General features: G+C 34.0%; 2 protein-coding genes across 3 annotated transcripts; both read left to right on the forward strand.

Annotated features, from left to right (window-relative positions):
- The first annotated feature begins 2,657 nt into the window (after positions 1–2,657).
- Positions 2,658–12,368, forward strand: LOC123561658 (uncharacterized). 2 transcript variants are annotated; one of them, XR_006688481.2, is made up of 2 exons: positions 2,658–3,110; positions 11,493–11,620. XR_006688481.2 is itself a non-coding variant. In XM_045354168.2 (2 exons), exons 1-2 carry the CDS (start codon positions 3,003–3,005, stop codon positions 11,880–11,882), a joined length of 408 nt encoding a protein of 135 aa, XP_045210103.2. In that variant the 5' UTR covers positions 2,681–3,002; the 3' UTR covers positions 11,883–12,368. The 2 variants fall into 2 exon arrangements, 1 of the variants encoding a protein (XP_045210103.2); XM_045354168.2 differs by having other exon boundaries at positions 2,681–3,020; positions 11,493–12,368.
- On the forward strand, positions 3,105–9,216 carry LOC123561654 (DC-STAMP domain-containing protein 2-like). Its single transcript, XM_045354162.2, has 5 exons — positions 3,105–3,579; positions 3,895–4,682; positions 5,027–5,103; positions 7,478–7,576; positions 7,754–9,216. Exons 1-5 carry the CDS (start codon positions 3,387–3,389, stop codon positions 8,913–8,915), a joined length of 2,319 nt encoding a protein of 772 aa, XP_045210097.2. The 5' UTR covers positions 3,105–3,386; the 3' UTR covers positions 8,916–9,216.
- Positions 12,369–15,631: the final 3,263 nt, after the last annotated feature.

Here is a 15,631-nt window from a genome sequence, read left to right on the forward strand (position 1 = left end):
TTTTTTCTGATTCATCAAAAAACATGGCCACCAGAGGGCGTCCTCACTTTTCATCAACAATTTATTTAAACAGTACCTCCTCCAAAACTACTGAATGGATTTTGACAAGCCTTCACACAAATGATATCTGGGTAGCTCTCTTTCAAAATTGTTCAAATGGTTCCGGTTCATTGAACGTAAGGGTCTTTTTGGTTAAAAATAGGGTTTTTTTTTGCTATCAGACTTTAAAAAGCTTTTTTTCTAGAGCTTTGATATTTGGTATATGATATAAGGATTTGACTCTCTAACCATACTTGTCCGAATTATTACGCTAAGGTAAAACAATGACCATGCCCCTGTGTCTGACATGTACTTTCTATAGGCTTTTATATAAGAAACATTAAAAATCTTCTTCTCTGCGTGATATCAGATTTGTAATTTTTATCGTAATTATTCAAATTATTGCCCTAGGTTCAACAATGTGCTTGACATGTATATAATAAAGACTTATATAGAAGAAACCTTACTCTGTTCTTTTACAGACACACTTGAAGCCTTGTACTCAGGTGAGCGCTTTAGGGTCAATGACCTTCTTGTTCTCTATACCTAGAGCATTTACATAGGGAATGATAACGCTACAGTCTTGTAGTGAAGCCCTCCTTTTCTAGCAGAAAAATTGTTATAAAAGATTTACCTGCCACCAAAATACAAGAAAACAAATTATTGGTAGTATCAAAATTTTAGATGACAATAGCAAGGAAAATGGGAAACAAATATTCTGTTATAACGCACTATAATTATTAGAATTCATAGTCAGTTTTGTACATCTGAAGTCCTCGCAGCACGTTAAAACGCCAATGGGTATATCTTAAAGTTCTACAGTGCAATGTAAGAAAAATCACATCAACACATAAATGTTCAACATTCTCATTGACTTGATGCTAAACCTTCACTCCTTTACTATTTTATAGATTGTGTACGTACTATTTCAGTACAGAGTACATATCAACATTTTACCCATACTTTCTTTAATTAATTTGACATATTTAAGAATTATTTAATATGGAATATGTATTGTTGACCTTGTATTTGATTGTACCATGTTGTATGGATAAGGAGCATGATGCCCAATTTAGTCCAAAATAAAATTTCTGATCTGATCTGTTCTGCTCTGCTCTGTTCTGTTCTCATCTCCACGTTAAGAGTTGAATTTAAACCGATTGAACAGCCATGAAACAAATATATTATTCAGACAAGTAAGTATACCGGACTGCTGTAGGGCGATTATATTGTAATTTCTGACGAGACATGAACAAATAGTTTTACATACAATGTATTCCATAACAATCATTGTTAGAACAGGTCAAGTCCAGTTAATTGTGCGAAACGACCCATGAATGGCTATAACCTACACGAAAAATCCATTGTCGTTTTTATTCATTTTGTAAGTCACTAAAAAAAAAGTTAAAATGGCATTTGAGCCGTGCCATGGGAAAACCGACATAGTGGCTTTGCGACCAGCATGGATCCGGACCAGCCTGCGCATCCGCGCAGTCTGGTCAGGATCCATGCTGTTCGCTAATGGTTTCTCTAATTGCAGTAGGCTTTAAAAGCGAACAGCATGGATCCTGACCAGACTGCGCGGATGCGCAGGCTGGTCTGGATCTATGTTGGTCGCAGACCCACTACGTTGGTTTTCCCACGGCACTGCTCATTTCTGCATAAGTTTTCATTTGTAACCTAGCATTTCAAATCCTGTTATTCAACTTGCAATAAACTCGGCCAGTTCATAATGGTGCTGTTACTGCCATTAGTTGGTGATTGGTGATCATAAATTTTAAAGAAAATAATTATTTAAATTATAAAGATGAACACGCATGAAAAGTACCATGGATACCGATACTATTATTTTGGTAACATTCCAATTTTTCAAGATTGCAACCATTTGGCTGTACTCTGTGGGTCTTATTAATGAGTATTTACTACAGTTTGCCTGCGCGACTGCGCGATGTATTTAATGAATCTGCTTTGCTTTAGTATTAACACTGCGATTATAAAAATGTGTGAGTAACATGGCCCAAGATTGACTGATTTTGTACAGAGTAAGTTTGTCTTTATCAAACGTCTTTCAACAACTTGTTACAAAAGCTATCTTGGCATTACTTTGTCCTATATTTTCTCAGTATCTAGAATTTTATCAGTCTCTTCTAAAATTTGTGCCTTCTGTGCATACGTATATGCGTGCGTACGTGCATGCGTGCATGCATGTGTTCGGGTTTAATGCCTTTTCCAACATGTCTCCAGGCATAACTGACGGTTTACTTATAGCAGTGCGAATGCACATTTCACACATTTACAGCCGTCAACATTAAATCGCCTCTATTGGATGTACGCACGTATTGAGTGTACTATATATTGACTAAAGTTAAATGCGTGCGTACTTTTAATGCCGACCTTTTATAGCGCTGTCTTACTGGAATATCACGCCGTAGACACGTAACATGATACCACACCCAGTCATATTATATACTGTAACAGGTATGACCAGTCGCTAAGCGAGGAAATTACTAGTACGATTTTTCACGTTTTTGGTATAGTTCTCCTCTAAAGGGTGCCCCAAACCGGCTCATACATACATACATACATATAATTATATTCGAACACATACAGATGTTTTCATTTGTTGGTTAATAGTATACCGACGCAGATTAGGACACATGACAACACTATAGCCTTTAAAGTGGTGTTAAGGCTATATGTTCTACTCCAGGCATTTTGTGCAGGCATCAGATGGAAAACGAAGCGTCTTCCTAACGTGTGATAATTTTATTTTCAAAGCGGATTTTGAATCCATTGCTGTGTGGGAGGATGTGTCGAAGTAAACGGCCTTAACCAATCGGCAAGGAAGTATCAAGGTCGTTGTACACACACTACTTTGTATCTGCAGCAAGACATCTGTCGGAAGTTAAATTGCAAGTGTAAACGGAAACATAATTTAGATATAATTGGTTTGTGTGATTACGATGATTCTGATAATGGGGGTAAATAAATACTTAGGTATATCGCGTTTGTATTTAGAAACGTTTATGCGGTATCTTAATTCATGCACCTCAGAGTAGTATAATTTCATGGTAAAGATGTTAAATATTATGATAAATCGGGCTATGAATCAGTTTTTAAGTGCATGTTCCGTTGTCCGTACTGTTAACATACAGAGAAACAATTAACAGATCCACTTGTGGATGGTAGTTACAATTGATATGATAACATGTATAATTAATGCAATATGATCTGTAGCCAGTGATTTTCCTTAAACACATATTGAAATATCCAGGAATTTTGAAACGTTGACAATCGACATTAGTTTTGCAATCAACTGTCGCATATTTTGTGTCTTTTGTGTGACAATGTTCCGTGCCGTTCGCGACTCCGAAGGATCGGACTTCTTAAAATCCATTTCCTTGATTTCTGGTGACCAACTCTCGGCGGTCTACGTTCTAGATGAGACTTGGTACATTGGTTTCAATGAGAGACATAAGAACACCGGGGCCTTCCTATCGACGTGCGAGGAACAACAAGAATACAATGCACCACGATCAGGTTAATGTATTGTGTAGTACATGCATTTTGTACTTTTGTACTATTGTATACCAATTTTTCAATTTGATCGTCAAAGCAATACCTAAGATTTTTGTCATATCCTAAATTCATTTTGTGATATTCATAAGATTTCATTTCAGGTAACGATTTATCTTTTAAAATATACTTGTAGAACATGCTGCTGTGTCAAATTTTATCAAATATTTACTCAAACAATGGACAATTGCGGCACTGTACAATGTATATTTTTAATTTTTCATCTAATTTATCGAATAGTTTGAAAATCAATCATAATAAATATTTAATTCATTATAGAAGAAAAAGAAGAGGAAAAAGTATACAAAGCGGAAGATAGTTCTTCAAAATCTAACAAAAATGTCAGATTTGATGAAATTAAATTAGAACATTCAGTCAGTATCCCAGAGACGATGGCATCGATGCAGGTGCCTTCATTTAGGGGGTATTCCGGTGATCAGCTTGCAAAGTACGATGACTGCTGCAACGGAACGACCGAGGGCAAAGATACAATTAGTGTGAATGGAGGATCGGAGCATCGTTTTCGAAAACTAAGCTTGTTGCAATCAAGTACAGAAAATCTTATCAAAAGTTCAAAGGAGGAGAAAAGAGGGATTAAGGCAATATTTGGTGTTATTTCAGGACTGTTAATTGGACTTCTCATGTTTCTTGTATACCATTATAATTTTGGGTATACATTGAAAGAAGCTGGGATCTTAATGATCGTTTTGACTGTACTGCTTTGTATTGGTATGGCCCTTTCAACATTCATCAGATGTATTATTGCACTAGTTGTCCCTAATTTCTTTACTGGGATTGGAAGGGCAATTCTGCTATCGGCCATTTTTGCGTTAATCCTGAAACATCCGGTTTCTAATATATCCCACAATGCAAGAGAGACCGGAAGTAGTATTGCCTGTGTTGTTGAACTTGCAGCCAATGAGACACGAGTACTGCAGCGTCAGTTTGAGAAACAACATGGCGGTCTGAAAGACTTGATGGATGAATTACATTCGAAATTTACCCTTGTCACAGATATATTAAATCAGACAACAATGTCTGATGAAGCGTTACATGTTAGTCGAAAGGTAATAATAAATCATTTTGTTAATAGATATTTATGACTTTTGAAGTGAACAAACGAAATGGATAAAAAGTACCTTCTTATACTGGTAATACTTGAATGATCGAGGCGAACAAGATGTATGATGGTTTTAACGTTTAAAGAACACGTGCTGTTTTTCTATAATATATGCCTTTGTGCACATTGGCAGTTGATTTGTTTTATCAATTCTGAAGGGCTTTAATTTAATTAAAGAACATAACGACATTATAACCAGGCATTAAAATGGTGTTGTTCTATAACATGTTACAGTCTGTCAGTTACAAAGATAATGGTAGTCGCTTAATATTGTTCTTTTAAAATTTTCAGAAATGTCGAGATGTTGTTAAGTCTGTCGAAGCAGGCTGTAACATAAACTATACTTCCGCTCAAGCCAATCTAACACAGTAAGTATCAAACTTGCTGCAAAGAGAAACTGTTGTATATCATGCTTTTAGTTATTGCAACAGTATATCCTTTCCGCAGCCTTAACGTACTAAAACGTATTAGCGTCTGATGGTCCTTTCACGCTTCCGTAGAAACAACATTTATTACACGAAACTTATTTTGAAAATATTTCTGAAATGTCTAGGTCTGCAGCTCTCAAATACGGTTATATCTTACATCTAAGGCATTAGTGACACTCTCAGACAACATCAAAATGACATTTTGAGCGATTTGATGAAGTTCCAAAATTATCAATGTACCCTTGGTCCGTTACGGACCCCTGTGGGATTTCTGTTTATCCAGAGCTCAAATATTTTTTCATAGATTAAAAGCTGACATGCTGTACTAAAGCCCAGGTACTTTCAATTCGAAATAAAGTGCTGAAAATTGGCTCCCCAATAGCAAAAAAAAAGAAGTCCACGCGCATACATTTAGACGGGGTGACCCCTGCGCGTGACCCCTGACTATCTACGAATCAAAATGCGGCTTTCGTTTTCAAGTTTAGCATTTCTACTTTCATTTTATTTACTTCCGGAAAAAGCTGAAGGTCGAGTGACGTCATTTTCTGTGTTGTCAAAAACATACATATGCCTGGCGAGACTGCATTAATATGTGCTGGCCGTCCTAAGGATATACGGATCATGCTTTTAGTCATTGCAACAGTATATACGGATCATGCTTTTAGTCATTGCAACAGTATATACGCAATCAATTGGTATGGGCCTTCGTTGAATGTTGTTTATCTGATTCGGAGCAAGTACAATAACATTCAGTTGAATAACTCATTTTATTAACAGCTTAAACAGCTATTATTAATCTGAAAACTCTTAACTCTTTATTGTAGAGACTTAAAAGTTATCATGTTCACATTTTTTGACAACAAAGGCAATGGCAGAATTTGGCTGATAATTTTCCCTTCATGGCATATGTAAAAATGCAGGAAAAGCAAAGCTTCAAGAACGCAGCCTCCGAAAAATCCGCAACTCACCACAGCGCACACCTGGACACACACACACACACACACACAAAACAAACACGCTACTTACTGTTCAGACAGGCGCATTAACTTACAGAGTAATCATGTACATTATAGAAAAAAAATGAGTGACTTTTCATATAATAGTATAAGAAAATGATCCAATGATAAAGATAATTTTGAAACTGTTACAACTGAACATCTACTAAGAATAAACATGGTTTACACAGTCCCCAGTCTAAACATCAACTTCTTTTGTTTTATGTACCCGAAAAAAGAATATAGATTTTAAGTAGCAGCCATATTCCTCAGTCTTATTTTACATGAACTTGCTTCATGTTGAATTAAACAGATCGGTGTTTTTCGCCAATTTGTCTTTTGTATGCACAAAAGTAAGAGGGATGGATTAAGATCAAGATGGCGAGAATACTAGTTAACAACTTATTAGGTTTTATATGAACATAATCCGAAAAGTGTGTCACAAATATTGACTAACATGACAATAAGATCTGATTAGACCGAAACTAAATAAGTATAGACACATCAAGAAAGATACAGCTTATAAACGTTACCTTTAATGAAAATCCAAAGATGTAAGGACTGTTAAATACTTAGCTAGATCATTTTTACATTTTTAAAATTACAAATGACCTAATTGATTGTCACTCATATTTTTGTAAAACATCAATCTTTGAAATAATAGCAAAATTTGCATTTTGCCTGATTGAGAGTGCTTCCAAAAACTAAATAAATTCATTAAAACTGTCTGAAGACCTTTAATTTTGTCGCAGAAGCAGTTCCCTAATACTGTTATTTGTTTTTGAACCTGATGTTGGAGGAGTAGTCATAACTGGATCATGACGCTATTGGAATCAAGATCAACTGAAATATTTCATCATGCTCAATAAGGGTAGTACTAAAACGAAGTTGTTTGTTTCACTGAAAACATATCTATGCATTTAATAAATGGTCATCTCAGAACTAGGGATAAAGGCAATCAGAACCGCAGAACAAACCGGACAAGTTATATTGACGGCCCGGACCACATTTTAGGATAACCTGAACCTTGTTTAGGAAAGGTCTGGACAACATATTTTAACAAGACATATGCTATGTTAACGTATCCATTGAATATTGTCCACAGAAATAAATATGTATTATAGATATATAAACATAGACACGTGAGTCTAGATGATTATTTAATACAGAGAGTTAATTTATTTATCTATATTATTATATTCAACTATAAATCGTAAGTAGTATTTTGTACGTCAATAATATTATATCATAAGTAGTTTAAATACATTCATATCTACGGTGGATTTGTTGTGTGCATCAGTTTCCTTTTTGTTTTACAGATTATGGAAACTTTCATTTTGTACCGGCATTGACTTTTCTAAAAACTGTGATGGAATCCAGCTTGGTGTTGATCTGAACGATATTGTAAAGAAAATCAGGTAGAAAGAAATTGTTTTTGTCGTAAATATCAATATTAAACAATATCTGATCTACACATGCTAGTAAATGCGCCATCAACATTCACTAAAAGATTGCTTCACTAACAGTTAATGAGGTCACTGTTGTTTAGTGAATTAGAAGAGTTTGTAAATAGTTTATTTCCTCCCTTTTTACAGATCTGCGCTAAATGATGTAACCAGTCACTTCGATGTTGATTTTGGCATCTCAGAAGAATTCAGTGTCAACGCAAACGACTCAAATACCGAAGTGCGGAAAGATAAAGAAGGAAAATTAGATGCTTTTGACACTGCTATGTCAGTCATTCGAAAATGCCTTTCTTTATCGCTACTCCTGGTATTCTTAATGTCATTTTGGTATCTCAGAAATTATCTGGCCAAAGATGATTACGACAACATTTATATCACAAAACAATTTAAAGAAATTGACAAAGAAGCAGAGAAGAACGGTAGAGAAACCGTTCTACCTTTAAAAACCCGCGAGAAAAGCGAGTATGTAAATACTTTGTCTTTCAAACTAAACTCGACAGAGGTATCTAACTCCAAAATTGGATTAATTCAAGTTTTATTACACTTTCTCCTCTGCATTCTCATTATCATCTTTGACTGCGTTTTGTATTACATTTTGAACCTCGTAAGAGAATATGGCGACATTGAATTAGAAATTGAATCTCGTGGGCACGTTAAGATAGTTGTAGAGGGCAGTGGGCCAATTGCGGATTTTTACAATAATAGTCTTGGCCAAGGTTTCAACATGACATTTGATACTGGTCCCTGCTTACCAGAACCTAAAGAGCCTTCGGTTGCTGTAGTTCCGGTCGTTCTCGTACTATACGTTATAGCCCTCGCAGTTGTGTTACTACGAGCGTATGGTATGCGCCTGAGAAGGAAAGTTTCAGCGTATTATTATCCGGAGCAGGAACTGGCCCGACTGGACTACCTGCACAAGAAAATACGACACAGACGTTTGGGATTTCTGATATTCTTGCGCCAGCAAATCAGATCTACCCATAAAGAAGAACAAGTGAAAAATAAGTTCCGTTTCTCATCATGGCTAGCATTTAATTGCCCTTTCATTGCGCAGATCTTACCTAGGAGGAACAGGGTTGAATGTACAGGATGCGGGCAACGAGAGACAAGCTTAAGTAAAGTGAAATTAACAAAATGCAACGGGATAAAGGGAGGTGTTCATTGTGATGCTGTATATTGCAAGGAATGCTACACTGCCCTTCAGGAAACCTGCCCTCTGTGTGTGTGTACTGTCCCACAGGAAACTTGCCCTCTCTGTTCAAGCAACGGTACCTTGATACCCCGAGAGTAACCGATGACTATTAAATAAACTTTTTCTGAATTAAATCCGATAGTAACCTATGTTATTATTGTTTAAGGAAAAAGCATAATCCTTCTACAATTTCTTTTACTAATGATCTTACTTCGTTTGTGCGCATTGTTATATGTATTTCTAGCACAGGGAGACACAAATTTGAAAGGGAAACCACAAGTACATCACTTACGATTTCGACGGCTAAACGGAAAAATGTAATGAAGGGTAATTCATAGCGTTTTAATATTAAAATATCAACGTGAAAAAGTCTAAAAATAAAGTCACTTATTCTTTCAAATCTTTTCATGTCATCAATTTTAAAATAATGAGGTGTGGTCTAGGAAACGGATACTTCTTTTGTCTATGATTTACGCACATTTGTTTAATCTCTGTACTTCCTTGACCTTAAAGTTATGACCGTTTTAATTTACTTCTATCATGATTTAACGTTCTTAACCCACACATAGATATAAATTCCTTTGCGAGATACTTGTTGCTTTCTTTACTTTTCGCCAAAGCAATGAATAAAGCGATCCATTTTTGTACCTTATTGAAATTGTCAGATCTTCAGGTGTTGTGAAAATGTTGAGTTAAAGAAAGGGTTGGAAAAACAAAAGGTCAAGTGATAAATGAGAGTTCCATTGTCTTGCATTACGCAGCAAGATAACGTATTGAAGTCACCCTGCCTATCTTGAAAGATATATAAGTACAGTTATCAAACATTTAAATCCCTCTAAAACTGACATTAGGACCTTTTCTACTTTGGTCGAGTAAGCTTGGATATATATTCAAAGGTACGGATTTTATTTTAACATGAAACGTTAAAGGTCATTATGATAGTATCGATATGTAAAATGTAAACATTTCTCTTTCGATTAATATTGAACAAACTTTCTATTTGCGTCGATTTGGTGTTGACCTCAGAAAAAATGCTTTTAATGCTTTGCTGTACATATTCAGACGAGAAATAACTGGTAACAAATGAAAAAAAGGCTAAATGTTTAATGAATCAACGGTCAGATTTTTTAATGCAAGGAATACAAAATGTGATGGTAAAATATCATGTACCGATCAAGTTTTGCAATCAGCTCCCCCGGTTATCGGCATATTGTCAATTTAATATGAGAAAAATGCTATAATTTGTAGTTTCGTTTTCATATCTGATTTATGCAGCACATACTAAACAAAGGCATTTGATCAGCTTTGTGCAATTAAAACATTTGTAGAGCTTTAATTGAAAGGCTGGTACATGTATATATATCTAACTTTTCAGTGATTTATATGTTAATATACAGAAGAGAAGTTGCAAGAAATTCAAGTTTGTTTATATTCATATATTCAACATTTCTGCAAAAATTCGGTCGCAACAGTATGAATATTGTACATCAAAATGCATTTCGTGTTTCAATTTTCAAAAAGCCGTGAAGTTTAATGAAAAAAAGGCCAAATCAGAGTAATTTCTCAAATATTTGAAGTTTTTTACTGCCATCACAATTTAAATAGAATTTACAACTTATGAAAATCAAACATAGATTATCCATTATAATGAAAAAATAGGACAACGATACACGATAGTTTTAAAGAAGCTCAAATCTTGGTCATTTGGTATCAAAATGTCATCTCATAAACGTAAAAACTTCAAATTGTTTTCGGCATGTAAAATAGATTTGATATCACGCATGAACAAGGATTCGAATTTGCATTAATATTGTCAAGAAATTTCAAACCATATCACTCACATAACGTGACATCGTCATATCTCAAAACAAGAGATGAATGAGGTGATAAAAAGCGGTGTGAAATAGAAAAAAGGAAAACCACAGGTCGCCTAACACATTATAAATGAAAATGTTGAAGGCTCGATTTGATTGAGCCTATTCGTGGACGGTAGAGGAAATACAAGCTACCGTTTACGCCCTCTAGCCCCGGGTTGAACAGAACTTACACTTGTACACGTTACAAGTACAAACTATTTCTGGGAAATCAATTTAGATGGTCAATTTCTTAAACATAAGAAGTTTCTTTAAAACGATCACGAGAAAGTAAAATAAACAAATAAATGACAAGTGTGTCCATTATTAATATTCTATGCAATATCATACATGGTTTGATGACAGCATCTACACTATGTAACTGGAAATGTGTAACTTGAAATAAGATTATTTTTCTCCCATCGCCATGAGTTTAGAAAACAGTTGTGTTTGAAAACTTTAAAATGAACACTCTTTTAACACATGTTTGACGTCGTGTGAGTGAAATAAAGCCATTACATAAATTTGATAAATACACTAACTAGTGTAATAAAGCTTTGACGTTGACGTTGTTTATTTATTTGAGACGTTGGTCGAATTAACTTTGTCTATAATAGGTAAAGAATGGAGAATTGTTGACATTTTTCAACAGGAAAAGCTTACATGCGATAAAAATACTACATTTGTGTCTTTCCAAATTGAATTTATTAAACTCATTGAATAAAATTGATTAAAAATGCTCGGAAGAGCCTCGCATTTTTTATTTTATTCAACTCGTTTAATAAATTCAGTATGCAATATCCTCTATATATTTTACTTGCAGATGAAACTGACACTTACAATGATATCAGCTCTATTTTGTTACCAGTTCACAACCGCATTGTCATTACCCTTGATTGAAGATAACGAAACACAGAATTCAAACGATCAAGATCAACAGACGCATGCTAGTCAAACATCAATTAACACCGATACTTCTCTCAAGTCCTTGATAGATTCTGAATCAGAAGTTTATGTTGATATTGGGTACTCTGAAATGACAGAAAAGATGAACAATTCCAAAAGTAAATTAGAGAACAAAAGTAACGAGACTGAAGATGATCCACTGGCAGGAATTTGCCAGACACCCGAGTGTATACAGCAACTACAGGAGTATATGAAATGGCGGCAAGACAATGGATACCCGGTACCATCTGGGAGATGGGGCAAATAGTGGACATAGAAGCAAATGAAATACAAAACCATGATTTTTTTTACGAAAACATTTCTTTAATATTGACATCAGTATACTACCAAACTCTAAGTTTAAGCGTGTACATACGATAAATGAATATTTCCGTCTTTATAATTTCAATCTGATTTACTGTGTCGAATATTTATTTAGCCTCAAATGTCGGGATATGTTATCACTGAGGAATGTTAAGAATTCCGTTCACTTAAATTCTATTTTGTGATGTATAAACTACGTCAAACTTTTGTAATTGGTAGGTTATTTATAGTTTACCCATTTGAATAATAGTTGCAACTTGACAACTTCATGATAAGAAGTCTTTTCAAGTCTTTCAATATTCCAAAAACGTACTGCCTAAGTGCCTAAGTCATTTAAAGTAGGATTAGCTTTAAGTATTGTATGCAAGGTGTTGCTATAGATATGATCTGTTTCCCCTTATATAAGAAAATAAAGTCATCATTAAGCTCAGAGTATTATGTTTTTTTTCACGACATTAACAGCGGAATAATTTGTCTTTAATTTATAATAAACATCATGCAAATACAAGGTAAGTTTATTTCTACTTTTTCTTATACCTTCTTTTTATACCTGTTAATTTTTTCTTTAAATTCGTTAATGTTTTATTGTTCGGTATATACTTGGTATATTTTTCATAATTATGACTACGTGAATAGACTCTTTTATTTTTCCGCAATTAAATCAATATACATACAAATTTGCTATTATAAGTTAATACTTGCAGTTTTTAAATGTCAAATATCTGATACTTGTATTGCTTTACGAGAATAAATATCATGAAAGCAAACCAAAACTGCATTGAAATCTTTTTTTTTTCTTCAAAATTTACTTTCTATTATTCTCCCATATATATATATATATATATATATATATATATATTTTTTTATAATATATATGAGAAGGAGAGGATTATCAATATTTATATATTATATATATATATATATATAATTATTATCTTATGTTTTTTTCTAAACGTTCATTCTTTCATTTCTCAGGCTTACTTCTTCATTTGGGAATGTTTGATGGCGCTCCACTCCTTCCCGAGGAAAGTGAAACCTCCGACAGCAATTATTTACAAAAGAATTTTATAGATGGGATCGAGGAATCAAAACTTCCTAAAAAGTATAGGGATACAGCGATGATGTGCGATGTTTTTAGAAAACTGAGTGCCTTGAGGTCTGGTGCTGGTCTTACGACAATTGCCGGTGTGGACAGCGATTCAAGTGAATTCACAGATACTGATCCTCAACAGAGAACTGCATTAGTGGAACATGTGAAGGAATTGCTTAAAGAGTTGACATTAGATGCAGGCACAGACAGTGAAGACGTAGATGACGGCGAACAAGCTGTACGAAGTGAACGAGTTAAACGAAACAACGGTAATGGTATTCCGCAAGAGCTGTTACAGGTATTGCAAGGCGTATGTGTGACAGATGAATGCTTACAGGTTGTCAGAGAATACTTCGAATGGAGACGACAGAATGGTTATCCGGTGTATACAGGTGTCTCAGAACTCGGAAAATGATTTCGCTGGTATCAAAATCTAATATCTAATGAACGAAGTCAATTTCTGGACTGAAACTGTACTTGCATTTGTTATTTGTTTTCTAAGGTAATGTGTGCATGCAATTGAGCAACATAATAGACACAAGCAATATATATACAAACTACTATTTTCTTTTCTTCGGCTTAGGGTAACATTCCATTACACATTTTATGACTTATGCACTTGTAAAATTAAGAAATAAATAAAGCAATTTAAAATCAGCGAAGGTGAATAGGAAAATATTTCAAGGCAAAGAAGACGCTTGCTTGGTACAGAAAGTTTACTTTCATTTTCACATCTTAAACAAGAAGCAAAATGTGAAGTCTTATAAACCTAGTTTACGTGTTTTTTTTCTTCAAGATAACGTTCTACATTAATAAGAACACTTACGAACCATAATTGCTTCCTTTATTTTCATATATATTATTGGAATCTCTGCAAATTAGCTGATATGCTCCAACTTCTTACACTTAGGTTGTTTCTTATGTTACCTATTCTGCCAAATGGAAAAAATATACGCAAGTATATTTTAGGTATTTCAACGATAATTGGAATTATATGTCCAGTTTGAAAAGCTATCTGTCATGTGCAATAATTTAAATGTATTAATCGTTTAACGTTTCGGTGTACTCAGAACCATGCTTTCTGAAAAAAAAAACAACAACAATGTGCCTGATATCTGTTTGGCGGAAACACGGGTCATGTGACTACTCAGTAAGTTAGAGCGATTTAAAGGTGGTCAGTAACACCTTTTCCGTTTATCCTGTTAATGTTGAAATGTATGACAATCTGTATTATTTTTACTTGTATTTTAAATTTTCGAGTTTCGCATTATATAAAATAGCTATAAGGATATGTCAAGAGTTACGCAAGTTTTAAAACTACTTGTAGCTCTACAATTAGTTTATTTTTTTATCGTTCCTCAAGAAAAGGGAGATAAGAGGGATAATCATAATTTTTAAGAATTTGAAGTCATATTGAAATGCTGATATCTACAAAATGTTGCTGCAAATCGTTGTCAAAGTTAATCAAATTATTTTTGTAAATGCATTGTAGGTTTCGAAAACTTATTATCATGCTTTTAGCGTTTACCCCGACATGATGAGAAAAAAAGTCAAACAACACTAAAGCATAGAAAGAAACAGCTGTTTTACATAAAAAATATAACAGCATGAATTATAAAACATGTGTATTACTCTACAAAATATTTGTAAATTTACTGATATATAAATTGAATTTCGGAAAAGGACTGCATAGAGGGGCTACACTTTCGGGCAGTTCAATGCCTTTGAAAACTCACCATTTTCAAAGAAGTTTGATGTATCCTCGTTTTCATGCATTTGCAATAAAGTCCCAGTGCTCAAATTTCACATAAGTAGATGGAATATAGTTTACAGCTATTGTTTATTTTCATTTCTTTACAAATGGCATTTGTTTTCAAAGGGGAAAACATTTCGAGAATATTTAAAGTTTCCTGTCGTACGTGACAGTACGGTAGAATATGTAATGGATAGAAAGATTGTTGGCAACGATGTTGTTTGTTTATCAAATATTTCTGTGTTTTGAACTTTAAACAAAAATCTTTATCTACGTTGGGCAACTAGGTTCAAAAAATAATTTTTACACCTTCTAGTTAGTATCTGGAATGTGTCTAAAGCTCAATAATGTGAATAAGTGTAAAATAACCAGCCGGCAAATATTTAGAACTGATCAATAACGTTGCCCACATCCGACTGACGACCTTTGCAGCTTTCATATTATTTTATCTATGTCGGCGTTTTATGTTTAAAACGTGAAGCCATTTGTTCGACAACTGGAAATTTTAATTTCAAAAATGAACAATATATATATATATACTGCAGAGTACATTAACATAGAAGTCATTAGTGAGTAATTTCGTTGTCGACTATGTAAAGTTTTTGTTGATTTAATAATAATTCACTATTTTATTTTGTTCTAAGAATGTTGATAAGTTTCCTGTGAAAATAAAGTAAAAAAACCTGTGCCTTATATCCTTCTGTATGCAATACACAAAAATAATGAAATTCTAGTGGAATGAAATCGTTCTGCATGGCATTTTTGTATTAACAAAATGTATGAATCTACAATTGCACAAATAGAATTTATAGAAATGTTAACAAGCCATTGATTTACATGTACTTAGGAC

This window comes from Mercenaria mercenaria, chromosome 10 (assembly GCF_021730395.1).
Source record: "Mercenaria mercenaria strain notata chromosome 10, MADL_Memer_1, whole genome shotgun sequence".
NCBI lineage: Eukaryota > Metazoa > Mollusca > Bivalvia > Venerida > Veneridae > Mercenaria > Mercenaria mercenaria.